This window comes from Acanthaster planci, linkage group LG04, assembly GCF_054643075.1.
Source record: "Acanthaster planci isolate LZ-2023a linkage group LG04, COTS_SCS, whole genome shotgun sequence".
NCBI lineage: Eukaryota > Metazoa > Echinodermata > Asteroidea > Valvatida > Acanthasteridae > Acanthaster > Acanthaster planci.
The window spans coordinates 20402543-20430111 of record NC_141780.1 but is presented as its reverse complement, the minus strand read 5'-3'; the positions used below and the strand labels follow the sequence as shown (position 1 = coordinate 20430111).

The window sequence follows — 27569 nt, the reverse complement described above, 5'->3', positions numbered from 1 at the left end:
GCTCAGAAAATCGAGAACATTTCAACAGAGGGCGCTAGATAACGCATGGGGTGCCAGTTACGCAGAGCTCCGTGGGCTCATCACTTTGTTACATTAAATGATTAATGTCACAAATAAAGTGCGCAAACTGTAAAAATGACAGGTGTAACTTCCATGCCCCCATGTGCACCCAATGGTGTTAAAACAAAGGTGTTTGGTACTTTGTCAGGTAAGTGAACGGGAACCATTAATTGCGGTTACAAGCCTTGCTTGCTCAGCGATTTCGCGATTAGTGGTGCCGGTGCGCAGTCTAGTACTGCTCCAGTGAACGGTTCTGAGTTTTGTGGCGCAGTACAGTCGGCAGGTCGGTGGTACATGCATGTACCTACTGCTTTTGCACTGACATGACAGAAATGTTGATCAGATTATTCATGATGAGAGTGGGCGGGGGACATTAGGGAGTGGAGGAGGAGTTTGGCGGGAATGGGCCAACTTGTGAGTTCAGATGTCTGATCCTGTTGGATAACTTCAATCTTCATGTCCTTGTGAAAGTTTTCCTGTAGTGTAGACCTACTCACTTGTTTGGAGAATACACCCAAAGCATCTGTCCCAACTACAGGATGTAGTTGGGACAGTCCCAACTGCAGTGCTGCAGTTGGGCCGGCCCAGTTGTTGACCAATTTCTGTAGAAAATTTCACAACCTTATCCAAGTTTATGCATCTCACACTTGACATAATTCATCTAAAATATGGCACTTCATGTATGACATGACATGAATTTGGCACATGCTGGGCACGTGCACATTGGACCTCTGTGCTATAGTTGGGCCACTTTAGCACTCTAGTTGGGACGGGCCCAACTATAGTTGGGACTGATGCTGTAGTTAGGGCATAACACATGTATGTGTGTATTTTTTTTTAACATGTCGGTAACATTGGTAGGCCTAGTATGTTGTCACTTTTAAGTGGACTTGTCTTCAGATTTCCTATTTCTTTGATGCGGACCTCTTAGAAATTCTTTGTAGGTATATTGTTCCCTGTTCTAATTGGTTCTGTTGTTAACTTCAACAATGTTTTTGCTTGATAATTTGGAAATATTTTCAGTTACAGTTTTATAAACCAGCCTAAGCTTTTGTTTACTCACTTCTGAAGGACTTCCATTCATGGACATCACTTGACACCCTGTGCACAAACCCCATTAGACTGATGATCTGAAAGATTCTGTGTTTTCTTAGTAAATGCTTCAATGCTTTCCATGCTAAACTTGACTTTTGGGGGCAATGTTATTTATTTATTTATTTATTTCTGATGACCAACAGTGGTTACCTGCCACTTACAGGCATTAATGAGAAACAGATAAAATCTCTGAATTAAATTATGTACAAATAAATAAATTATACAACTAGCCCTAAAAATAATAAAAATTAACACATATCCTAAACTTGGCAAAGTCTTAAAACACCAGTACAGGGCTGAAGAAAATTGGGGTATGCATGTACCGACAAACAGGACTCCATAGAGAAACACAAAAGGAAGGGGGTGGGGGCAATAGAGAGGGAAGGAGGGAAAGGCAAAAGGATGAACAGCACATGTATATGGAACATGGGTGTGGGAACAAAGAATGGAGGCAAGGGGGATAAACCACAAGGGATAAATACTGGGGAGACCAGAGAAGGCAAAGATCAAAGGAAACAGTAGTCAAAGTTGAAGAGTGGAGTTGTGAGGGCCCAAAAGGGTGGTTAAAGGGATGGGAAGAAAGCTAGAGTAATGGTATCACTATAGGAAGGAATCATAGGCCCGAATAAACACAAAGTAAACAACAAATAAATATTAAAAATAAATAAATAAATATTAAAAATAAATAAATAAATTTCCAATGGCTTGCAAACTACCGTACTGCAAGGGAAAGTAAGTCATGTTCAGATAATGCTTCCTCCGTTACAAATACTACAAAGATAATCAGAAGCATAAGGTGTGAGCACCATAAGGCTCTACTGTGTGGTGGGAACAGCTCGTCCGATAGTTCTGAAGTATATTTCTTCACTTGTCTCCTGTAGGTGCAGTTACCGTCAGAGTTGAGCCAGTTGGACGGTGGTTCGAAGCCCATCTTCACAGACGCCACCATCACCACAACCTCTCCCACACCTCTGGCTCTCTCAGGTCTGACTCCTCCTCTGATAGTTCTGATGATGACTTGGAGTATGACGAGGACGACTCGATGTTGCTGACCCTTGACCCTAAAGAATGGAAGGTCTGGTACTCTCAGCCTCATTTCACAACTGCCTGTCTAAGCGAAACTGTAATGCCAATGACTGATCGATTATAATTCTATTCCAAACGAGTCATAAATACATCACCAGTCCAGTGTAAGTCAATTAGAAGTCAACCATAAAGCATATACAGTTTATTCTCAAGCAACCATAAGTCAGTCACAAGTTTAATCACCAGCAATCATAAGCCAATTACATGTCAGTGAAAAGTCAACCACAAGTCAAGTAATAAGCGATCATAAGTCAATCACAGGTGTTACCACAAGTTATCATGAGTCAAACCAGGGGTTGTTGCTGCAGTTCATTTGAATCACTCAAGCATGCCCTGTAATCGGTTCGTGATTGAATTGATGACTTGATGATATGATTAAAAACTTTGTCCAAGAAGAAGAATTCAGTGGTCAATGTATTAAAAGTTTCAGAATGATGGAAAATTAGAAGGATGTAAGGTCATGATGGCAGTGTAAAAAAAAGTTCCGTCTTTGCCACTTTGTCATTTTTAGCTATTGTAACACAATTTGCATAATCAACAGAATCAAGACCACTATGCAGTCCTGGGATTGTCCAAAGTCAGACATGAGGCTACAGCCGACGACATCAAAAGAGCTTGTAAGTAGTTTCACTAAAACCCTGACCCGCCCAAACGGTTTACCTCTGTCACTCTACTGAGTGACGTAAGAGTTAGGCCGTATCCTAGTTTACTTGGCTGTGACTTGAACTTATGCATAAGTCTGTAATAGTGTCTGTAGCCACTTACCATAGAGTCATGTGCAGTTTCAAGCCATAGCCAAGTAATTTGGACACCGCTGACTTTTCAAGTTGAGCCAAAATGAACCAAGGGGTGCCTATGAGAAGACTTCACTGGGCAGCTTTACAAGTGGAAAGACCTCACGAAAAGCTGCTTCAAAGAGTGACCTTGGCCTCATAGGCCCAGCAAGGGCTGGACAACGTCGTCACTCACAGCTTGACACATTCAGGAAGCCTGATAGTTCAAGCGTCCGGCGGTGATATCATGAAAATATGCCAGTGTCTAAGATTATCGCATTTCATCTGCCACGACAGATAAACGGATGGTCCTGAAGCATCATCCTGACAAGAGGAAACCCAAAGATGGAGTGACCAAGCCCAGACAATCAGGAGATGACGACTACTTTACTTGCATTACTAGAGGTGAGAGTAACAACTCTTTTTAATCTTGTTTGCCGCGTTCTTTTCCGTTCCCCTCGCCATTCGGCAACAACTCCTCTCCTTCTGCCTTATCCGTTCTCTTGCTGTTTCAAAACACTTTTCTATCCAGCATCATTCTGGTCACCTCTTACAAAAGTTTTTATTCATACTTTCCACAAACCTTATTGTTCCTCAACTTACTGGTTCACCAGTTACATCCCTTCTCCAGTAAAATCAAAATTAGGTTTGGATTTGTTTGTATGCGGTGAATTCCTGACTAAACAGCAGGCCTGGAGGTATGTAGAGGCAGAACCTTAAAGGTAGCCAGAGGTTTCCATGCCGGATAAAATTTTGATTTGTAAACAAAACAGCCACAGGAAAAAAATTCCTTAAATTCCTTGGGCTTTTGGACCCATCTAGAAAAAATATTAAAAGATCTGTTTATTTTTGGTTTTCTTTATTCAATATCAGCATATGAAATTCTTGGAAACAGAACGAAGAGAAGGTCATACGACAGCGTCGATCCTAATTTTGATGACAGCGTCCCTCCTCTCAACAACAACTCACGTGAAAACTTCTTTAAGGAGTTCAGTAAGGTCTTTGAAAGAAATGCAAGGTAGGTAATTTTGAAGCTCCAAATCTGGAAAACGCTGTCCATTTTCCCTTCAGATTTCCATTTGTTTCCTGTACATCTGATTGTGTAATTCTAGGTGTGACAATATCAAAGCTGATTCAAGATTATGCTTTGTTTTGGTTTATTTATTTTTTCCCCTAAATCCTTCCCCTTGAGTTTTGCAACTGGCATATTTATTGAAAACCTCATTGATTCAGTTTGTTTTTATTTTTTACTTTGTTTCTGCCGTCCTGCAGGTGGTCCAAAAAGAAGAGAGTGCCACAGCTAGGAGATGCAAACTCCACGCTTGAAGAAGTCAATAAATTCTACCATTTTTGGTGAGTGCTTCTGAGAACTTGCCAGAAATAATGGTGAACAGTTGAAAATGGTTTTGAATATGAGCCAAGACCTGGTCCTTACTACTGGGCTGGGTTAAGTACTCTGGAGGCCCCAGGTACTAGTGCTCTGTAGGTCCCAGATACCAGTGCTTCATAGGCCCCAGGTACTAGTACTGTGTAAGCCGTAGGTAACAGTGCTCCGTAGGCCCCAGGTACTAGAGCTCCATAGGCCCCAGGTAACAGTACTGTGTAGGCCATCGGTACCAGTGCTTCGTAGGCCCCAGGTACTAGAGCTCCATAGGCCCCAGGTATCAGTACTGTGTAGGCCATCGATACCAGTGCTCCATAGGCCCCCAAGTACTAGAGTTCCATAGGCCCCAGGTACTAGTGCTAGTACAAACACAACTTTCATAGCACTGGTAAGCGCTTGAGCCTCACATGTCACGTTGATTCTCAGATGTACTTTACTAAATAGTTGGGGGAAAAAAAGATGTTGGCTAATTATGCCACACCATTATATTTTCAGGCCCTCCAACTTTTCATGGCCTTTTGTATAATTCAGCCCTGTCCTGCTGATCGTAAAATCGAATACACCATTCGTCATCTGTGCATATATTCTGGGACAACATTGCTCAAAGGTGCTTAATCATTAATTGCACCTTTTGTGCACTTACGTCTTGTGCCTTGACAGGTACGATTTTGACTCCTGGAGGGAATTCTCCTACCTGGACGAGGAAGAGAAGGAGAAAGGCGAGAACCGGGAGGAGAGACGATGGATCGAGAGGCAGAACAAGACATCCAGGCAGAGCAGAAAGAAGGAGGAAACCACGAGGATGCGACAGCTTGTTGGTGGGTGGGGCCTGCTGTTGTCATTCATGGGCAGAGATTCTGAACTGATCGTTGTCCACACACTGCATAAGTCCCTCGGGGGCAGTGTGCCAAATTAACTGGCTGTGGCTAGGAGTAGGATGCATATCTATAGGAAGTGGCTTCAACCCTCAGCCAAATATGGCCTCTCCACACGTGTAGACTATTTCCAATTTCTGCTATAACTTTCTGATGCTGTCCGATATAAATTCAGATAAAAGGCAGCATTTTGTTTGCCCTGTGACCATGGACAGAAGGTCACCTTTGTCCGAATATTTAACAGTACACAAGTAGGCTGTGTATTTCACACACAAGCATATGTACTTGAGAACTAGGCCGACTAGATTAGATATTCTGTAAAAGTTGATATTTTTACAGAGCATAGCAGCTAGATTTTGTGTCCTCGCATCTGTGCTGATGCTTTAGTACAACTTTCCAGTGTTGAGCGGCAGGGCTTTTTTGTGAGTGGTCGAAATTCATGCCTAAGCTTAATTAGTCTGAAAAATGATCATTCTCAATCGATTGAGCTCATCAGACCCAATTTCTAGTATCTAATTATATTCCGTGCTTTGATGTTTAAGGTCAAAGTTATGCTTTTCAAAAATAAAGTTAATATCTAGGGAATATTTATGTTAGTCTGGAGAGTCACACTGCTGTCAAACATTGCAACAGTTTAAAGTATGACTATTAGATTTGTCAAATTGCAAAATGCCAAGTTCTACAACATAATGGGCAAAGCAGTTCACTGAGTAAATGGATGCCTTTGTGAAGGTTCATCGGGTGCCTTTTTTTTCCCTCGTCGCACCTTGCAGATAATGCCTACGCCTGCGACCCCAGGATCAAACGCTTCAAGGAAGAGGAGAAAGAGAAGAAAGCAGCAGAGAAGAAAGCCAAGCAGGAGGCCGCCAAGGCTGCCCAGATGGAGAAGGAGCGAGAGAGACGGGAGGCACTGGAGGCGGAGCGACTGGCCAAGGAGAAAGAGGAAGAAGAAGCCAAGGCCAAGGTGCGGAACCCATCATTTCCTTTAGCGTACCTCTCTCGTCACTTTATCAACAACCTGAGCAGATACTGGTAAATTTAGACAAAGTGAGCAGTGAGCTGGTCGTGACGTGCCCTGATTTGTCTTTGCAACGCAGGCCCAGGCAGCCAAGAAGGAGAGAGACGCTGCCAAGAAAGTCCTCAAGAAAGAGCGTAAAATGCTCAGGGATATATGCAAGGTAAGGACAGCCGTTACTTGGCACAGACTAAACACTTTGGTTGCCAAAGACATTGGAAGAAGGCTAACATTTCTTCAGTACCCAGCATAGAGACATTTTATTATATTTTCCAAATTTCAAAATTTTCATCCGCTGAGAAGGTAGTCTCCTCAGAATGCTGTAAATAGGAGTGCCACCAAATAGTTCAAACTTAACTTTCATGTGTGAGAGTTTTGGTGTTGATGTTTTCACAGAACCCTAGAAAGTAATTTCTGTGAAAGATTGTGAGTGTACTGTCTGTCAAGGCATTAATGTAGGTGCACAGGAGACTCTGAGAAAATGTTGAGAATAAAAACAGGCCATGAGAGAGCGCTGCTTTATGAACTCACGTTGTTGTTTCCTGAGATCGATGTAGGGCTCTGCCAAATAACCGAATATTCGATTTATTGTCGAATGTCAGAATATTATTTTCCGAATTTGAATATTCAAATGCAAAAGTCATGAAAAGGAAGGGAAAACTTTCTTTTGTTATAAATGAGAAAACTTGCACACTGGAGGCTTGTTTCAAGCAGAGTCAAATGAAAGTGACAGAAATCTTACAACGATTCAAAACGTAAACAATTTGAAAGGAATAGAAATTTTCAGCAGGGCAAGAAGTATTGTTCATCTCTTAAATCTTGCTGATTCGTGGCCTAGATGTAAGAAGCTATCACACTGATTGTGTGCAACTGATTTTGTGTATGGTTTGTTCATCAACAATCTGCAGATCGGTATGACCGAATATTCGGATAATCAATCAAATTGAAGGTCGAATATTCAAATAGTGAATTATTCGAATCGACTCAGCCCTAGATCTGTGGGTATTTCTCAGAATATGTCAACAGCAAACTTTACGTCACCAAGGCCTTGTCCTTTGTGTCTTTGCTCGGTTGTCAGAAAGACAATTACTTTACAGATTCTGAAGCAGACAGAGTCAAACACATGGCGGACGTAGAGATGCTGTGTGATAGACTGTCGGCAGTCAAGTAAGGAACCCTTATTTACACTCTCAAAATATTCTTAAGAAAATGGACACCCTGTTATTGGCATTGTTACCTTTACGCCTTCTCAAATGCTGTCAAATTCCCACGGTGCAAGCCAATTTCCGCGCATTGTACTTGGGTGCTGAGGTTCCATTATAAAGTACCAGTAGCTGGCGTGATCTTTCCCAATCCGACCAATCGTCCCTAATTTCCTGAGAGATTTTCACGGATCTCTTCGTTCTCCCCCTGTTTGTTTCATTTTGCTTTGCAGTTTAACCCCACCCCCAAGGATGTGAGAGTTTTAGAATTAAGGTCAGGCACGGTTAATTTGCCAATATTTTTGCAATATCAGTGCTTCATTTCTGCATAGATCTTTCCTCTCGTCCAATCTACCTGACCGCAACACGAGTTTATAAACAATTTGTCATCCTCATTACTATTCACTATTTTCTTTGTTGTTTTGTTTTCAGCCTGCAGACTCTAAACGAATCCCTTTCCAAGGCAGACCAAACAGCTGCCGCCGAAATCTTCTCCAAACAGGTAAAGCAAATCACAAGACGTCTTGTACTTTAGAGCCATTTCACCTTCATTCGGCAAACTTAGAAGTCTTGGAACCATACAAAGGTGCCATGATAAATTAATGATGCAAGACATTGTTGGGCCATAGATTACCCCTGGTTTTTTTTTCCTTAACCACTTCCTGCCGGGGAGCCCGGTTTCGGGCACTGTGTGTTTATACGCAGAGCTGGCTGCCCGGTTTCGGACAAAAGAGCTGGTCTGTGTAACAAAAGACTGTACTCGGAACAAAGGACCTGTTGCTGGGAATTTCCATCATTTTTCGCCTTCCAGTTTTTGAAGGTAATCCAGCACTGTTTTGTAACAGTATACCACTGTTTTGGACCTAGCGCGCCCACGGATTAGCACTGCAGACAAAAGTGCTCCAGGGCCCCATTGATGAGTGACACAGTGCCGCTGCTCACTTATCCAGCTGGGTGTGAAAAGACGCTACTGGCATTCACCGGAACAAAGGAAATTATGCAACACCACACAATTCTGGGCTCTCTTTCGGGCGTCAGTGAAGGTTGCCTGACAGAATAGAGTAGCCACCAGAGAGTCGTTTGTGTGGGTGTAAACGTCCAGTAAATGAACACGTGAATTTTTGAAGAATTTTGAAAAACGAAAATCTTGAAAAGGTCCCACCATCACATCCCGCTCAAGAGAAATCCTCCCGGCAGGTAGTGGTTAACCTTCCATTTGTCTTTTTCTGTCTTATTTAATTTTTTAGGGAGGGGGTTGAAAAATTGAACACATTTTGAAGGCTTATCTACCTAACATTGTTTAAAAACTCAGCTGAACACCATTTAACTAGTGTTGTTTCTTTTTTTTTTCTGTTGTAGGGGAACTTGAAAGTGTTTGATGTTGCTTTCTCAATTTCTTGTGTATCTTGGGTAGAGACCGGGGGGGGGGCATTTGACCAAGTGTGGTTTGGAAACCTGTGAAAGAAGGTCATGTTTGCATTAGTACCATTATCTTTGTGCAGTGAGCGGGTTTCCATAAAGACTAGTGCGATAGCTCGACTTTCGGACAGCACACTCTGTCTGTCATCAGGAAACCGATTCAAATCATAAACCTGTGAAACTTGTAGAGTTCCCCTCCTTGAATCCCCAGTTTGATTTTGGATGTTTCCCTGATTCAGTAACTACGTATGGTTTCCCCCCGAAAGGTGTCCGACATGCACGCCGAGATGGAGAGAGAGAGACAAGAGGACCTGAGGAAGCTGCAAGAGGCCCAGTCCGGCAAAGGAGGGGGTGGGGGCTCGGGAGGGGCGGGGAAGAACTGGAGTGAGGAGGAGATCCAGCTGCTGGTCAAGGCCGTCAAGTTGTTCCCTGCCGGCACCGTGTCAAGGTCAGAGGTGGTCACCCAAAGTTCAACCTTGTCTTGCGAATTGCCAACGTTCCTGCCGGCCGCCAGAATTACACAGAAAGTGAATGAAAATGCACCAATAAGTTACTCTGAAACTTTGTGCTCCAAAAACGGATCAACTCTCCAGTTTTTACCTGATTTGTGGGGAAAAGGTTTACCAGGTGTTTCCTTCATTTCACGCACCAGTGATCACAGTGTCTCTCGATGTTGGTTGGGCCATTTAACTGCAGCGAAGATGGGTAAAATCAACAGACCAAAATGTGAAAAGTAGTGTGTTGTCCTTAATGGTGGGTGAAGAAGCCGTCATCGAGTTGATTCAAGGCTACTGCGAAGGTCACAGTTATGTATTTTATTCACATAATAATAAATATGTGTAGTATGTATTTTCAGCTATTTACCATTAATGTTTTCTGCTTCTAATCGGGGAACGGTTGTAAGATTTGTCATCACTTGTGTTGATACAGATACGAAGTAATTGCCAACTTTATCAACCAGCATTCCACTTCCGAACACAAGAAGACGGCAAAAGATGTCATTAACAAAACCAAGAACCTACAAAAACTGGGTGAGTTCCTTTTGTCCATAGTTGATTGGCTGTTTGAATTGTGGGACATGCTCATCAATTTTAATCATCAAAATGAATAAAGTTTAAGATGAAAAGCAGAAATCTATCCTTTATTCTAATTGACAAAATAGATATAGACAGTTTCTGCTGTCAAATTTATTGAAAAAGTTTAAGGACACAAAAATAACCTGGTCACTTAATACTAAAATGTCCTTTTTTTTTATTTGAAGGGTTTTATGACTGATGAATACCAATAAAAGGAATTGAAATGATTTTATTGAATGCACGTTTTATTTGGTCCCAACAGATAGCGCACAGAAAGAGGAAGTCAACAAGAGAGCCTTTGACAAGTTTGAGCAGACCAAGAGCAAAGCCAAGAAGCAGGATTTGTCGGCCCCATCGGAACGGCTCGACACCGGTAAGTTTGTCCACAAAGCTGTTTCTGGGTTCCTGCGTCCTCGAGAATTCTGTAGGATACCTCGATCTTAAAGGGGAATCAAGTGAAGTAACAGTGAGCTGTGGCATCTGTCCAGAAGTCCTCCAAATAGCCTAATGGATTTTAATGGATGTGGGAAGGTCTGGGCTAATGATGAATTCTCGTGCAGTAAACAGGTACTTTAAAATTGCCAAAATTCATTAAATTGTTTCTACATTTTTTTTTCTTTAACTTTTCTTTAAATTTATGGTTTACCTAATAAGCAGAATGGATTTTAGATACCTGTCTTTTGGGTTGAGGGGAACCACAAACATTGGGCTGCTTAATTGGCAGAGCACTGGCACTGTAATCTAGGTGTCAGAGGTTCGAATTCCACTTTAGTCAGTTTGCCATGTATGCTCATAATCCCCATAGTGAGCAACAAAGCACAGGACTTGAAAGATCAGTAAATCACCGCCACTGTAAACTTGTGGTCAGAGGTTCAAATCCTCCTCTTGTCAAATTGCTTTATTTACTCTTGGACAGCTTGGAAGTGAAACATCAACAATAGGGCCAGATATAAACTCAGGCGGTAGAGCACTGTCATCCGTTGTCGTTCATTCATCATATCCCATGGAGGAAAACTGCAAACAAAGGGCCGAGTGGCTTAGTCGGTAGAGCTCTGGCACTGTAAACAAGGGGCCGTGGGTTCGAATCTCACTGTTGTCAGTTTCTTTTGTTCTTTAAGCAGACGCTGTGGAGGAGAAGAAGTCTCCTGAGACAGCGGAAGGTCCAAAGCCATGGAGCACCGACGAGCAGAAGAGGCTGGAGCAAGCGCTGAAGACGTACCCCGCCAACACCAAGGAGAGATGGGACCGCATCGCAGAGGCGGTGCCTGGACGCAGCAAGAAGGAATGCATGCTCAGATACAAGGTACCAGAGGAAATGTACTGGGTCCATCCATCTTACTCATTACTCAGCGAACACCCGGGCACTGTGGCGCGTCAACCCTTCAGGGTGAAAATGTCGGAGAGTCTAAGTTTGCAGGACACCTGTGTGCTATTTTTGTTGTGAGCCCTACCTTAATCGCATTTTTTTTTCTCAAGTGCAGATGCTGTTAGGTTCTGTATGTTGCATTTGAAAATTATTCTCCCATCTCTACCTGGATTGTAAATTGAGCATTATCAATGGTGACATCAAAGCAGCACAGAAGTCAAATAGTTTAGCCACTGAATGCTGGAAAAGTGGTTTAACAAAAAGTACAAATTCAGTCAATTCCTTGAAACTAACACTATAAGCGGGAATAGTCTGAAAGTTAACTTTCATTCGTTGGTCGTAACAGAACACTCGTGAATTGGTTTCACTTCTGCCTTTCAGGAGCTGGTGGAAATGGTGAAAGCAAAGAAAGCAGCACAGGCAGCCGTGGCCAAGAAGTGAGAACTCAGCAGGCTGCATCTGACACTGTGGAGCAGCGTCCACCAAGGTGTCTCTCTCTCGAGGTGGATCACGAGGGCTCGGCGTCATGGTGCTGCGTCGGAGCAGAAATGCAGTACTAACCATGGCAGAAATAACGGTGCATACTTTAACCCCAAAAGAGCTCGGCTGTCACTCCGTAACAATCCGGCTGTCAACTGGCTCGGTCCCTGATCTGGGGGAAAAGAAAGTTTTGTGAAATTGAAGCTTTGATCCAAAAGCAGTAAATGTCTCCCACTATAAATCAGGCAACTGAGACGACTGAGATTTTTTTCTAAGTTCCCTCTTGGTAAGTGATATAGTTTTGGGGTATTTTTGCAATTCAATCTTTATGGCCTTGTTATCCCACCCGTGAGTTAGTTTGCAGCATGCATCCAGATCCTGCGCTGAGCTATAGAGATACGTACTCCAGTCTGGTATTATTTTTACACCGGGCATTTGGCAATTTTCAGAGTCACATTTCTGCACCAGTACACATGGAATTTTAGTTCCACCATCAACTACTAGAACAAATCATCTTCCTTTTTAGAAGAATATTGTGCCTGGTAAACCAGAAAACCCTTTATTTCACAAGGCCCTTTTTTGAATGTCTGTTTAAATAGTTCTGCTCTGTCTAGCTCTGAGCCTGATTAAAAAACAAGTGAATCCATGGAGAAATCTTGTTTTCTGTGTTTCGTTATTAAAGGTCTTGTTTCACAAGTATACAGTGAAGCCAACAGTGAAGTTAAGTCCCTAAGTGTGGTCTCAGAGTACAGAGCTATTTGGCATTTTATTAAGTAGTAAGAAAAGCCTGTTAATAGGCTTTTTAGGCCTCAGAAAATATACAATGTTTGGATCATAACACTGCTTGCTGAAAAGATAGATTTAAAAAATATTGTCATTTTGGGATATTCTTTTTGAAAGAATGGAAGTTTACTTGGCATACTTACTTAAATTTTCTCATTAAAATTCCATACAGGTAAACAATAAATTTAAATAAAGATGTACAGGTTATTTGTGTGCTTTTGACTAATTATGAATGATTCCCTGATTTCTTTTTGAGACATAATCTGAATCTTTTTTTTATTTACAAGATGTTTTCGGTTTTCCTGAATTAATCAGATCTTCAAAAACAATGCAAAACCCACAAAATGTTTCTCAATATATTTTTTTGTGCACAACTAAAGACCAAAAACAAATGCCTGTCAAAAAGGGGGGCGTTTGAATGTGTTAAAAACTGAACCCAAATTACACAGTGCGTACAGTGACATGTTAAATATTGAGCATTCAAGTTTTTATCAACCTTAACGAGAAACCGGTTGACTTTCTCAGTCGATTGCCAGTTGGTTTGTATAAAGTTAGATGCCGAAGGCTCAGAATTCCACTTCAGTCACTTTCTTTGTTGGATACAAATGCTTGCAAATTTAGTTTCCTTTTATTTCAGATTTCTTATGCCTCGTTCCTAGTTGAAGCACATTGTATTAGGCACTGTTAGTGGTATTGGATGAGCCCAAATACGTCTTTAGGTCTAGCATTGCTGGTCAGGAAGCCAGACATCCGTAAATTTACAGTCTTGAAACAGGTAGATGCATTACTTCGTAAACTGCTTTTGTTGTCAACAGGGACATTGAACTTTGTAGGACACAAGATTCATAGTCCTGAGCAGGAGACACGTTTTTCTTGTGGGGACCCGTGGTTCAAATTTGGAAAAGTCCTTTGAATAGTCAGATCCCAAATTTTGCTAAAATGTACCATCAGTAATGAGGACTATATTGCGCTGTTTCTTAAGCAATTTCTATGAGAGATCAAGTCGTTGTGCCATTAATTAACTGAGATATTAAACAGCTTATAATAAACTACTAAGTTCCAGTTTATTTTAGTCATCTGCATGACTACAGCAGAAGCACCATATTTTTTGCGATCGCAAAACAGAATTCTATTCGATTATTTCATCCTGTAGTACATTTTCAGGTTACTTGTTGGGTCTCTCAGGTAAAGCCTAGGCCTATTTAGGCCTTTTTGGTTCAGCATCACACGTCTTCTGGTTGTCGGTCAAGTGCGGAAAAGCAACTTCTTTAAATCTTTACTTGAAACCTCAGTTATTGGGTTGTTCCTATTCCAAGAGGTAACAGACTGTTAGCCTGTTGAGGTCTTAGTCTTTGTTGACCGTTTGGAGATTTCTCCTCCGTCAGTTTGGGGAGGGTGTGGTTTTCGTCTGAGTCCTGCCGTACCGGTCCGTTCCAGGACTTGAAGCGGGGCCTTTTCACGTCATCGCTCCAGATGACATGGGACCCTCTGCCACTGTCACCGTTTTCACCTTCACCGTCACCTTTACCATTGGCGTCGTTGCTGTCTTTCAGTCCGTTCATCAGTGGCAAGCTGTCGGTGGTGATCAACGGCGCCCGGGTCGGGGCGTCTCCCGAGTAGGAGGGCAGGTAGTAATGGTCGTAGCGATCGCTCATGCTACGCTGCCGGCCCTGCGGCGTGACAGCCTTGGGCTGCAGGGAGTAGGACGGGATGGCGTTGTCGCGCAAGCTGGCGGGCAAGGCATCCTCGTGTGAGCGATGAGACTGCGGGTTAGACTCGTCGGTTTTGAGTTCGGAGAGCGTGCTCATGCCCTGTAATTTTAGCTGCATACCGAGACTGGCTGCGTGGGCCATCTGCTGCATCCTCATTTCCTGTTGGGTAACGATATCAGTTGTTTGATTTCAAAACTACCTTTAATAAATGTATTGCCGTATTTCTGCCATTTTAACCATGATATTTCCTAAACTTGCACAACGACCAAGTAACTCATGTTGAATTTGTGAATGGCAAAGACGCTTCGCATTACCATTAGCCTTTCATTTTTCATCTCGGGCTTCATAAGAAAAGCCTAACTATTCTGCAGAGTTGATTTTCAGAGCATCATCTGGGGACTTCCACGTGACTTAGTTCACCCAGCAAACGCATGCAACAAACTGAGGACGGGTCAGAAAGCACCGGGTTTTGTAACCCAAGCGGGCCTACCTGCAGTCGCTTCTCCCTCCGGCGTCTCCTGAGGAACAGTCGCTGCTTCTCCCGGTAGACGTGCCAGCTGGGAGTGAAGAGGGACACCATCAGGTCCTCCTCCTCGGCCTGTTTCCTCCTCAAGGCCGCCTTCATGGCCGGCGAGGTGTTCAGCTCCTGAAGTTTACCCAGCATGGTCTCGAAGACAGGATCGTAGACCTTGGCAAATAACATGGTATATTTTACGTGACTGCGTGGTCGTAGATGATGTTGCATGAGGAGGTTATAAGGCTCTGATCAAGGGCACAATCTTTCCGATAAAAACACCTCTCAAGTTTTGTAATGTTACAAAACTCTGACGTCTTCTTTTTGCCGAGTTTTTTTTTTACTATTTAGTTGAATGCCATTTTAGTGAAGAATACTAAAGCACATTATCGTAGAGATTAATAGGCAGGTATAGGTATACAGTCTACGTTTTGTCTGTTTTCTATAGATTTCCAGCCGCGGTCCTGTAGGATTTTCGTGACAGTTTTTAGTAAAGTGGTAATGCACCACTAGAGTAATTTGTTTTCTCTCCAGTTTCAAGTAGACCTTTTGACTTGTTTTTTAATATGATGTAGGCCTACTTATCTCTATGTGGGATAGGATTTATTCCCTGTTTATCTACCTTTGTAATTAATCTAACAATGAAATATTTATGTACCGGTACCCAATTTGTCGGGCGCCTCCTCTCAATTTTAAACCGTTTAAGTTTTGATTCTTGGGGGAAAAATAGAATACTAGGCCCTAAATAAAAAAAATAACCTAAGAGAGAGACAGCTGCTGATATATTTTCTCATGAAACTATATCATGTCTTTTCGTAAGTGCTCTGAATTCCTAATATCTAACGACCAGGAGTACCGACAAAGCTAGGATTACCAAGCAGGCTTAGGCATACCTGTTCCTCGTGTAATCTATCTACTCTCGCCCACAGTCTCAGCTCCGCAATCTCCCGCATGGTCACGTAAGTCGAGTGGCTCTTCTTGAAGACCTGGCGCTCAAAGTTGTTCAGATCTAGCTCCAGCGCCTCCAAAGGCTCCAAGCAGGTTGCCGTGGCGACGTATGTTGGCAGGTGCAGTAAAACAGAGATATCACCTACGGAGGCAACAGGTGGACATAATTATTTTGTTCCTACTGGGTTCACCAGAATGCAAGGAAAGTAGCCATTTAGGCCTAGTGACATGTTTTTCGTTGAGCAGAAAACGTTCTTTCTAATGGTTATGCGACCATTTTTAATCATGTTGGGACTGAATAATTGCAGGTGTTTGAAATACTGTATTTCTGAAATAATTAAGGCCAATGTAATTCAAGAAATCTCAAAACAACGGTTTAATTTGATTATCTTACGTTGAAGCCAACGGAAGTAAAAACGACTTCCCGACTTTCGTTGCACATTATTTTTGGCTGTAAACTCGATTGCCTATTAAAGTTACAAATCACAGATGTTACTCATAAGTTGATGAACAAGGGGGAAAAGCAGTTTCAAATAAAGTTCTTCAAGATCGTCAACCATCCGAGTCGCGCAAGGAAACAGACCTATGTAATCGTTTTGGCCGATAGCGCACAGCGGCACCGATTTCTTGTTGGCCTCTTTCTCCGCCGCTGCGTAGCCGTCCCTGCGTCGAGGATTGTTGGGGCCTGGTCTCCTCAGGTCCGACAACCAGTAGTCGCACGAGCCGGGGAAAGAGGTCCGACTTCTCTTTCCCAACCTTTGGAAAAAAAACTGTTGTATTAATCATTCTTTAACAAAAATACACCAAAGAGAAAGGACACTATCCATGTTACAAAATGTATGATTCACAACCAAAATTATTCACGAAAAATCATGGCTTTAGTTGCTCCTTTTCGAATTCTCCGTGTCAAATTTTCGTGTACTTTTTATTTTTTTTTGACATTAAAAGCATCTTCAATTTTCGTGTCGACGTTTACCGTATCGATACTTGACAGTATTGTATTCAAAGCTTTGCAAAGAATATGAAAGTTGATGAATTAACGACATGGACAGACGTTTGATATCCTCTAAGGTGTCTCAATGGTTGTTGTTGGGGGCTTTGTTAGACAATTCCCATAACCATGCTTTGCTTGTAGGCCCATTAGCCCCGAACAGGACCACGAGAGGTCGCAATTTTCCTAGCAACGAAGGCTCCTTTGGTCGAAACTGCACTTCGCTGGTTCGCAAGCGACTATGAAATGCACGCGTTACGGGCGACTCGCTACCAGTAAAATGAACACTCTCGACCAACATGGCTCTTTTCAACCCATAAGGGGGTGCTTCTGCTCAATGCCGTATATACCTGACTTCTTTTGCATATCTGATATCCTCCTGACTGCACATATTCGGATATTGCTCGATGTGTTGGACAGGGTCTATGGAGAACACCGCCCTCCCGGAAGTGATGAAGATGAGTCCCCTGACTTTATCCCCTTGTCTCACGATGCTGTTGCCGAACTGGTACCGGACTCTTGTCAGGCTCATGGCCATGACATTTCTCTGCCTCGGTGTCCAGTGACTGAGGGAAGAGGGAATGAAAATTAAGGACAAAGTGAATCGTAAACATTCGTTATATTCTTTTGATGGGCCAAGGTGGAAACCCAATGCTCGAACGCCTTTAATTTTTGTTAGTGAAGTCTGACGCTAGCGAAGTGACCCATTAGACGTGCGTTTATTTCCGATCCAAGAAACCTGAAACGACTCAGAATATTTCTATTTTTGTAAACCGGATGCTAGTCCATAGCAGGTTATTCCCAGCTGTTCTCCATGGTACTTCTGGGAGGAGAGAAGTTGCATGACTCCCTGATCAAGAGTCCCGAACCCTGTAACCATTGGACACCTTTTTTTTTTTTTTTTTTTACCTGAAAAGCGGGAAGGTGTTGACGAATTTCTTCTTTCCCGCGAATTCCTGCTGCTGAACCGCCTTGAGGGACCGGTTGTATAGGTCCCGGTCCACCACGATCAACCCCGTAGGCTGGTCCGCAATGACTGATGCGCTCCGGATTAGGTTGGTCTGGACCAGAGCTAACTCACCGAAACTTTTGCCTGGACCTTCGTTATTATGTGAAAGTGAAACAAGTCACGAATCAAAGTCCCTGCAGGAAAGATCTTTGCTAACAAGTATAAAAGAAACTGTGCTTTTTCTTACGAAAAGTGCACCCTTGTCTTGATTAAAAAAAAAACGAGATACACTCTTGCTATCAAATGTAAGTGAAATAAAATGAAAAGAAAAAACAAAATGTTTCCATATTTTGGTGTACATTTGCTTCGTCGTATTCGGCTTTGTTTTTTCCGATCACTGATCTTTTTCTTTGAATTTCATACCTTTTATTACAAGACAGATTTTTTAGCAATGAATTACCATAAGCGCAACACCTTGGAGAAGTTCTCTTCAAATTATTTGTTTACAATGGTGCCAGGTTTACGATCTTGCATTTTAACACTTCTATGTTTTCTTCGCACTACCAATTTATCTTTGAGATCTGCTAATTACTGTTTCGACGAAAAACTTCCAAGCCTACCGAGTTCCCTGATGTGCACTCCGAATATTGTCCTGTCTAACTTTCCACTCGAATCCGTTTTCATCATCTCTTCGTCGCTTGAAGAGCTGGACTCCAGTTGATCTTCTTCATGCTCTTTCTTCTGGAAGAAGCTTGCCTCCCTCGCCGAGTATGTCGACGTCGACACCCAGGTATGCGACCGTGATTCCCTCGTGGAACCGTTACGCTGCGCCTTGTTCCCGCCCGGTGGCCTAAGCCCACCGTCGCTCGCTCCTGCGTTGCTGCCATTTTTCAATTCGCCTGGTGACGACGGACCCTCTCCGATTTCACTGTCCTGCTTCTCTGGACCTTTGGACCGCGTCTGGGGTGAGGAGGACCGCAGGGCGATGCTGGGCTTGTGGAGGCTTTTGCTCCGGCCGCGCACGCCGGGCTTGGGTTTGATGCTGTTGGATCGGCTCCGATTCCCGCGAGTTTTGGCCTTCCTCTTGGCCTTTGCTAAGTCATTCGGGTTCTGAATGTTGCCTTGCTCCTCCAAGGTTTGGTTAATGTAGATAGACACGGAACCACTCAGAATGATGTAGAAACTGTGATAAAAATGGTAGAAAAACAAGCCACCAGTGTGGGTAATACCGAAGAGCAAAACTGTTTTTACACGATGAATAAAAGAACCACATGCAAAGATCAGGTCAACCAAAAAACATATAAATACCGTTGTCAGACATTTTGGTCAATGCTGCAAAATTAAACTGATGCATGCCAGGCAGACCACGCTAGCCTGTTAAAATCAACACAACAACGCAAAAGTATCTAATTTTAGAAAATATACGGATTCGTTTTGGTTAATTCAATTGGCAGCAAAAAGAGGCCCCATGCAATTAAGGTTTCTTGTTGAAAGTTTACTTCTTTGTTTCAAATTGACTGATTGTTTTGGAACATACCAATCGCCCTTGTCTCCTTGCTTTATGATGATGTTGTCTGTCGGAACGGATCGAAATTCACAGTTTCGCACGATGTCCTTGACCACATCTAAGTATAAATGCGTAAAAAAATACATGGTTCAAACGGTACATCAAGGTCATTATCGCATAATTATCGCACTGGCACTGTGCGATCACGTCAAGTTTCGCTACAATATGCAAACATTCTTTAAACTGTAACAGAAAAACTGTGTGTTTGTAAACGGCTACATCACCTGCTCGATGCATAAGGAAACAATGTATGACAAATCGTTTACAAACAAGAACAACTAAAAACCATCCCCTAAATAAAAATCCCCTCCCCAATGCACACACACTGCAAATACAAAATAATATGCCCTGACTCGCTACAGATGTTCGATTCCTACCTGTCTTCTGGGACTTAAAAAGCCCGCTCATGTTCTGGAACCACGGGATCAGCGACTCGATGTCCCGTTCCAGTCTCGTCGTTGGGTCTTGGGATATGAGCTGAACGACCCTCTCGTAGATGTGAGCCATGGTGTTACTATCTGGCACAGAAAGTGAGAATATTTATTGCGCAGTCAAGCCCAGATCTTGCCCTTGCTATTTTGGGGGCAATTTCACGACAGGTGGTGCCTGCAAAAAGTCAACCACAGAATGGCTGCAAGATATTTTGGCTCTGGATACGGCATGCCAAAAATAAATTCTAAATGACATTGTAAAGTTTCTGGGGTCATGCTTGTTGCTTGAGTCATGGTCTGTGACAAGTAAAAGCTATGAATTTTCCAAAGTTGATGCACATCAGCCTTCGAGCTTATTTTACATTATAAATTATGAAAAACATGCATGGGTTAGGGCGATAATATTTGGAGAGAAGTAAACTGTATTTATGTCAGTGTATTTTCATTCAAAACTGTTCAGGTTATACTGCCATTTTCATGAAACTGGAACAATAGTTGAATGATTGGTTAAAAGGTTAACTGGGATGAGAATTTGGGGACCTAGGAGTGCAAATGAACTATGAATTGTAATTTGTTCCATTTCGGGGTTTCAAAATCGGGGGGATGGAGCATGGACTTCTGGGGGGCACGTGCCCCCTGGTCCCCACTCCCATTCCCCACGTAGATACGCCACTGGCTAGCTACCTGTAAGCGGTGATGGATCATTCGATACGCACATCAGAAGTAAAGATGGGGCCTTCATAACAACAACATTTCTGATTAGTTAATATGGCGCAAAGGAGGGGGGATGCTCAATTTTGCCCCCCTGCTAACATTCAAAGGTGTGATCAGGACGCGTAAAAAGCGAACAATATTATATTCCTCGTGCAAATTCTCTGTATAACTTCGCCTGAACCTGCAGGCATGGCCTCGGCCAGATATCCCGGTAGGCCTCTTTACCAGTGCCTTGTAGGCCTAGGTCAGAAACTGGCAAACTGGCCATATTGACGATCACACCCTCAAATTGCGTCAAAGCAATCCATTTCCTTCAATCAAGAAACACCTTGCTGGCCTCGATGAGGGGAATTCAATCAAGTTGACATGACGACAAATATTAGCTTTGAGATGAAAAATTGCTCGCATATCAAGCCATTCAAGTTGAAGTAAGTGGACGCCATCTGGTCGTTGTATTCATGTGGTGTCTGTAAACTGTCCTGCTTTGGAATTTCGTACCCAAATACGAGCGATTTGTTTGTACCACAAAAGTTATTTGATTTTTAATACGTCATAGCCGTCAGCTATCCATAATTTTTTATCCGTTCCGAGATAAAGCGCAGTAGTCCTAAGGCGCCTCTCCTTATGCACCTCAACGCTTGCTCCAAGAGTTGAGAGTCCGTCAGAATCGCTACCGGAACGATTTTGACGGCCGAACGCAACGTACGTGACTGGGTGTGTTTGTGAAAGTGAAACGCATGTACGCGAAGTGGAAAGGCGTCTGAAGTCGCTGGCTTGCCTTTTAGCCGTAGTTGCGGCCTGGTTCAGGCCCCCGCGAAGGGAACCACATGAATTCTGCCAGATAACTTTGTCTGCGGTTTAAAGAGCACCTCTGAGGAAAACTTATTTTCTCTGTTCAAATAAATACCGGTGTATATACAGGCATCCAAGTCAAACGCAGTGTCATTTGTCTTCAGAGATCAACTATAACGAACTTGAATTTTGTTTCTGTTCATGCCAAGATGCGAATGCTGAATGTAGATTGCGTCATTCGGCGAAAACAGAGAAAACGAGGGGAACCCTCGCCCCGTCTTCATAGTGGATAAATCCTTGGGCATGCCGCGCAATGCATGTAGCCGTTGCTTTGGAAAGCGAAGGTCTCTCTCAGTCGTCTCTCGGCGGGGTTTCGGCCCACCTTTGAGCTCGAGACCAAATTCCCTCTTTACGGCGTGTCCTCTTAACCTCCTTCGAGTCATTAGAGGGAAATAGCTGCTTTCTTAAAAGATTTCGTCGTGCCAAGGCCAGGTGCTTGCTGTTTGTCAGTGCAGCAACATTTACATAAGCGTCACTCAGGGGGTACCATCCATACGTTGCATTCCTTTTCATTCAGTATAAGTAACTCATTTCAGTGAGTTCCAAAATTCTATAATTCTACATCAGATGATCTCCTGGGCGACATATTGGTGTGAACATCCTCCATGGTGTAAATTAGTTGGATTAACGGTCCAACGGGAGAAGAAATTCAGGGCCACGTGAACTTCACGTTCAGTAGGCCCTGTGCTCCCGCCCCGGAACTACCAGCACCAGATGGAGCCTCACATTTAATTTGGATGCGAAGTCATGCAAATTGTATCTACTACTTGGTACGAGTTAAGTTTTCCCTAAATGAAATATGCAAAGAGAAATGCTAAAAGACCAAAAAACGCGTGCCTTACGGCATTCTGCTTGCATTAGATTGATTGATCGATCGATTGATTGATTGATTGATTGACTGACTGACTGACTGACTGATTGGTTTGTTGATTGATTATTAGTTTATGGTCGGCCTTGTATCTTTTATGAGAGGCCACTAATTTTCGCAGGCCTCTGGACACATTGGCTATACCTTGCCGACTATGGTTGATCGGGCGCTGAGGTTAAGTCGGCCTATCCACAACCGTGCTATTTACGTAATTGTGAATCACACATTTTAACTTGTACGTTACAATAAAGTGAAGTAATAGTAAGGTCAAGTGGAAAGAACACCGATCCTAAGCATGCATTTTTTGATGATTCACAAAAAAATGCTGAGCATGGCGAATATTTTTAATGTTATTTTTTTTTTAAAGTAGGTTACTGTGCCACAACTTCGTCAGTTTTGCTCCCTTGGTACGCATTTGAGCATGTTCGAAATAGGCCACGTATTTAAAGATTTCTCACAAACAGTTCCCAACTAAGATGTCAGTCTCAGGATACTTTTAAGATAATTTCTGGCTCCGGAGGGAGTCCAGGGGCTTTGGTGAGGCCAAGAGCTTTATTTTACTGTCAAAACTAACTGGCCTATATTCCTCAAAGTCCGACGAATAAAGGTCAATACAGCTGTGATTGTAACACTTGGAAAATCGTTACGCGATTTACGATCAGTCATAAATAAATGCAAGCGCTCGGTGTAAACATTTTAAACTTTCGTCCAAAGAGCCGCCAGACATGTCGTCCTAGGAGGTAAGTCTGCCGTGATGTTTAAATAATCACATGAATTATGCACATTAATCATGACACCCAGGGACGGTGTGACGAGCGATGTAATGCCTGCGAGAGTACGTAGGGCGTGTATTTGACCCGTGAGCGGCATGTACGGTGCGCTACCGTGACGATGACAAGCCTGCAGTGCCTCGAGATAGCTATAAGTTCCGAATCCAACGGACCGAATGCCGAACATTACACCGCGGGGTAGAAAAACTGGGACATCGTCGCCTTGTACACTGTTATATTGAAGAAAAACCGGATATTTATCGACAAACCTCTTTTCTAATAAACCTTCTGAGGAAACAGGCTAATGTCATGGAATGATACTGGGTTCAATAGACACAGAAAAATGTATTTACCATTAACATGCACCCCCCCCCCAGAAACGAAGGTATTGGTAACGACAGTGTTCTTGTCCATCCTTTATATAATCGGGATCAGAAAATAGTTGGAAACTATGTTTAACGAACTGTAAGTGTCTCCTATAACATAAGATACATACATGCTGACCCCGCTGAAACATTGTCTCGAAATAAAGCTCAGAAATTATAGAATGATTTAGTTTCATCAAAAACAACGCAAACGTCTTTATTTTGCATCACATGACCGTTTTGTTAGTTTACCGATTTATCTTCTCTTTACGTTGTAATGGTCTATTCTCAATGGAAAATTAAGGGAACACAAGGCATCCCTGGAGTACAATAAACTTTCGTCTGGAAATGGTCACTTTTTTTTAAAGGAGACCCCTTATAATGGGGGTGTATTTACACCAAACAGTAGAAAATATGAAAGTAATTGTTGGAGTCATTTTGTACCTTGAATCGTTTCTTGCAAATTATTAGGTTTTTCGCTTAAAAGCGGGAAATGATTCAGATCAGCCTTATACTGGGGCTAGTAAGCCCAGCCCTGCTCAGCTCCTACGAGACCGTCGGCCGTGTTGATTTCATAAAATACCACCGATTCGTGACCTGAATTTTAGTATTATTGTTATTTTAAGGTTCAGGTCAGCATCAAGATTTAAGGGAACTTTGTTTACTCCTGTTCAGGCTGTGTTTCCCTGCCAACGTTATTGCTTGTAACTTACGGAATTAGGCCAGGACCCAGATATAAAACAGCTTCGTTCATGGGTACAACCGAGGCAACATCTGCTCGGACTATTATCGGCCAAATTCCCGTGTATTTGGTTAATCTATTGATAGCGCGATTCCAGAATGATTAGACTTTTAGTAAACATATCGCTGCCCTTGATTAAACAGGAGGTATTGAAAAATGGTCAAAGAGAACTCGCCTATGAATGGTGAATTCGTTTGCTTGAACGGAAACTTCAAGTAGATCAACTTACATTGGCATATACGAATATGGAACGGTGAAAACGAGAGAGGTAAGGCAGAACAACTTGAGGACTTTGTAACAACTTCAGAGCATTACTTCCACGCTTATATAGGCCTACTGGCGTAGAAATGGCCGCACAACTTGCTGGTCCGCCACATCCTTCCCCGTTACCTTTCACTTGCACGATTTAGTCAGATATAACGAACCATTAGAAATGATGGAAGATAGGAACAAACCATGACACTGGATAAAAAAAGTTGCCGATCACATGACCATTTTTTCCTTGATTACTAATTTCATCGGGCACACGTTCCACATGTTATGTTACAAAAGAGAAAAAGATAGATGCAGAATTTTTGTCCTTGCTACGAACTTGCTTCGCTGCTAAAGACCCCAATAACACACACAGAGGAGATACCTCTTACAAAGGAGGGAGGCCAGTTACATCTGTACCTCTTGTGAGAGGTTATTTCATCGGACACAACCATCGGCGACATTTATCGATAACATAAAAATGGCAAACTATAAGTTTTTGGGGTCTGGAAAAATAACCTCACAAAAGTGCCATATACTGTGATGTTGATCAGCAACAAGTTCGAGTGGCAACACTTCCTTTTTTCCTTTTTTTCCCAAAGGGCAAGGAATTTCTTCAACAACCACAAACGCCAAAATTTGCTGACTTGCGCCATCTCTGCCTTACACCCAACATCAAGGGCGGATTTGGGGTTGGATCGATGGGGCCCCTCCCCACCAAAAGGAGCTCCCAAAATAACAAGCGAAAGGCGACGTCGTTTCTTTTTTTTCCAAAACTGAGTAACAAGCATAGCCTCACTCCTAAGAAAGGCTATAAAAGTTACATTAAAATCATTCCAAATGTTACCCCACCCCCAAAGTCTGTTCCCCCCGGCAAAAATGGCTCTGGGTCTGCCCTTACCAACATTCGTTTTAATTCAGAATGTACAACAAAACCTTTCCAGTCAGGAGAATTATTGTAAGATGTTTCTGCAGGTGAGCTCTGGGGATTTCGAATATTCAGATTCTAGTACTGTGTATCATGCATGCTTTAACTTTTTTTGTCTTGCTTGTAACGAACAAAAACATGTCAGCAGCGCAATAGGGGTTGGAATTTCTGAAAGTCACCTGAGTGCACGCTGTTTTTGTTTTCGGGGGGGGTGCTCACAGAAGGGCAGATTAACGTTTGCACATACGTTGTGTGCATTTCTAACTTTCAAAGGGGGGATTCAGGGGCGTGGACATAGGTTGGAGGCACGTGCCCCCCCCATTACGCCACTGAGACGTTTTAAAATAGTTTTCCAGATGCGAATTAATGTTTTGTCCACTTAAGAAATGAAATTGAATTTATTTTTTAATTTCTACCAACTATGACATAATAATTTCAGATGAAATTTGATTACCGTGAAGCCTTAAACATGTCAAATCTTACCTCAGTTTTTCTGGCAGAAAGCGACCACTTGAGTCACTAAGCAGTGTCATACATCAACATTTCAGAGCATCTCTTACTTCTCTCCAAGTTGCGATTCATTGGCAGTCCTATTTTCTCACATGTCGAAAAGAGGTCTGCAGTCATGCCACTTGAAACTGTGGAGTGACAGAGTTGCTCTCGAAGTAGTTAACTTGACAATTTAACATCATTATATACATGAGGTCCATGGCACACGGCAACCCACGCCGCACAACCAAGTGTTTCCTCGGTATAGATGTGGGTGTTTGTGGCGCCCGTAGTCATTTCGTAGTGATGGCAACGTGAAGTGCATTGCCGGCAACCTTCATGACCGGGCCAGGTGACACCCAGCCACTGTGTCAATAGTAACTGGTCTGTACTCCCCTAAAAAGGTGTCGAGCTTGTTGGAGCGTTGGATAAACACACCAAATCCAAAAAGAAAGAAAAAAACGAAGATTCATTCGGCCGATGAATGGTGTGCAAATAATGTTTTTTTTCTACCAATGAGATGTTTTTCATATAGCTAGGCCTAATCCATCAAAACTTACGGAGGCTGCGTTTTGTTTTTCAAATACAGATTGAATTGCCTTTTTCTTTGCTTTGCCCAGGCATCCGAGAAGTAGAGAATTACTTTTGCTATTCATTGGCCAGTAATCCGTTGCCTAGAAAAATAAAACAATACAATACATAAGAGAGATGTGTTTAGCAATGGTTCAGACAAGTTTGACGCCCACTTCCATAGCCACTCTTCAAAGATGCGACATTTAGAAAGCTACATAAAAAAACAGACATGGGTGTGCCAAACTGCCAAATGTAATACGTCACCACCCAACGTATAAACTCTCGAATAAACCGATGCCCGTATAATCTATAATGCTAACAAGAGCCATCTTTGCTAGGGACGGGAAATATCAAAAGCCATCACTTTCAGATTTCATGTCAACCAACATCACTGCTTTTATAAGCCGACTTAGAAGAGATAATCCGGATAACGGTCTGCGGTTGAAAGGAATAATTCAAACATTATGGGATTATCCGTTTACACTGACCGCGATCACCGAATTTGTCACGGACGATCCACGCGGCAAAATCGTTCAGCCTAGGGCTAAACGCAAGAAAAAGTAATTTCATCCTATAGCTCGATTGATTGGTTGGGGGTCGTGACGTCATCCTACCAAGCTGCCATTTCTGCATGTAGTTCGTGCATTGGTGCAAGCTATACGTAACTTGTGATTTGCTCCAGTGGCGTAGCTACGATTTTACTAGGGGGGGTCACAAAGGGCACCAGCATCTTATGGGGGGCACCAGCTTTCAGTAGTGTGTTTTTTGGGGGAAAGTTTTCGTTGGCCTTGTTCAATATTCATTCATCCGTTTTTTTTGGGGGGGGGGCACCCGGGGGGCCACCGGGAATTGGGGGGGGGCGTGCCTCCAGCTCCCCAGCTACGCCACTGATTTGCTTCCAGCAGAAATGTTTCCATTGCCAAGGAAGTTCAACTCAAGGTATATGTTGTACCCCTACAGCAACTGCAAAAGCCCAAAGCTTATTTCACTTGCACCAAATATCTACGGTTTAAAACTGTTAGTTGTTTTGATTACTGAGCAATTATTCATCGAGAAAAAAATCAAGAAAGTAGTAACCGTCAAGTGCCAGGCATCTGACTGCACAAACATGAGCGGCCTCATCGAGGTCAGCGATTGAGCAAAATGTTTTATAACCCAAAGATTTGAACTAGTGCCAGTGCGACCGGCATGTGTGAACTTGATGCCAAAATTTGTTGCTGTTTACCGTCCAAGGAAATCCACACTACCAAGCACTTTATACTATTCACGCGATCAAAGCGTCAGTGCAGA

The 27569-nt window shown here is 42.8% G+C and overlaps 2 protein-coding genes across 4 annotated transcripts; one reads left to right on the top strand and one right to left on the bottom strand.

Moving 5' to 3' along the window:
- Positions 1 to 24: 24 nt before the first annotated feature.
- dnajc2 (DnaJ heat shock protein family (Hsp40) member C2) lies at positions 25 to 12485 on the top strand. Of its 2 annotated transcripts, none has more exons than XM_022249248.2 (16): positions 25 to 208; positions 2037 to 2230; positions 2783 to 2858; positions 3312 to 3419; positions 3888 to 4032; positions 4287 to 4367; positions 5059 to 5216; positions 6047 to 6237; positions 6371 to 6451; positions 7367 to 7455; positions 7923 to 7992; positions 9176 to 9357; positions 9840 to 9940; positions 10248 to 10358; positions 11107 to 11288; positions 11733 to 12485. In XM_022249248.2, exons 1-16 carry the CDS (start codon positions 136 to 138, stop codon positions 11790 to 11792), a joined length of 1902 nt encoding a protein of 633 aa, XP_022104940.1. In that variant the 5' UTR covers positions 25 to 135; the 3' UTR covers positions 11793 to 12485. The 2 variants fall into 2 exon arrangements, with proteins under 2 accessions (XP_022104940.1, XP_022104939.1); XM_022249247.2 differs by having other exon boundaries at positions 11104 to 11288.
- On the bottom strand, positions 12365 to 26040 carry LOC110986920 (uncharacterized). Of its 2 annotated transcripts, none has more exons than XM_022249244.2 (10): positions 25701 to 26040; positions 19673 to 19809; positions 19266 to 19353; positions 18349 to 18911; positions 17689 to 17878; positions 17130 to 17345; positions 16372 to 16544; positions 15734 to 15930; positions 14817 to 15014; positions 12365 to 14485 (listed from the first exon to the last, which is right to left on the bottom strand). In XM_022249244.2, exons 1-10 carry the CDS (start codon positions 25748 to 25750, stop codon positions 13907 to 13909), a joined length of 2391 nt encoding a protein of 796 aa, XP_022104936.2. In that variant the 5' UTR covers positions 25751 to 26040; the 3' UTR covers positions 12365 to 13906. The 2 variants fall into 2 exon arrangements, with proteins under 2 accessions (XP_022104936.2, XP_022104938.2); XM_022249246.2 differs by having other exon boundaries at positions 19673 to 19813; positions 25701 to 26039.
- Between the last annotated feature and the right edge of the window lie 1529 nt (positions 26041 to 27569).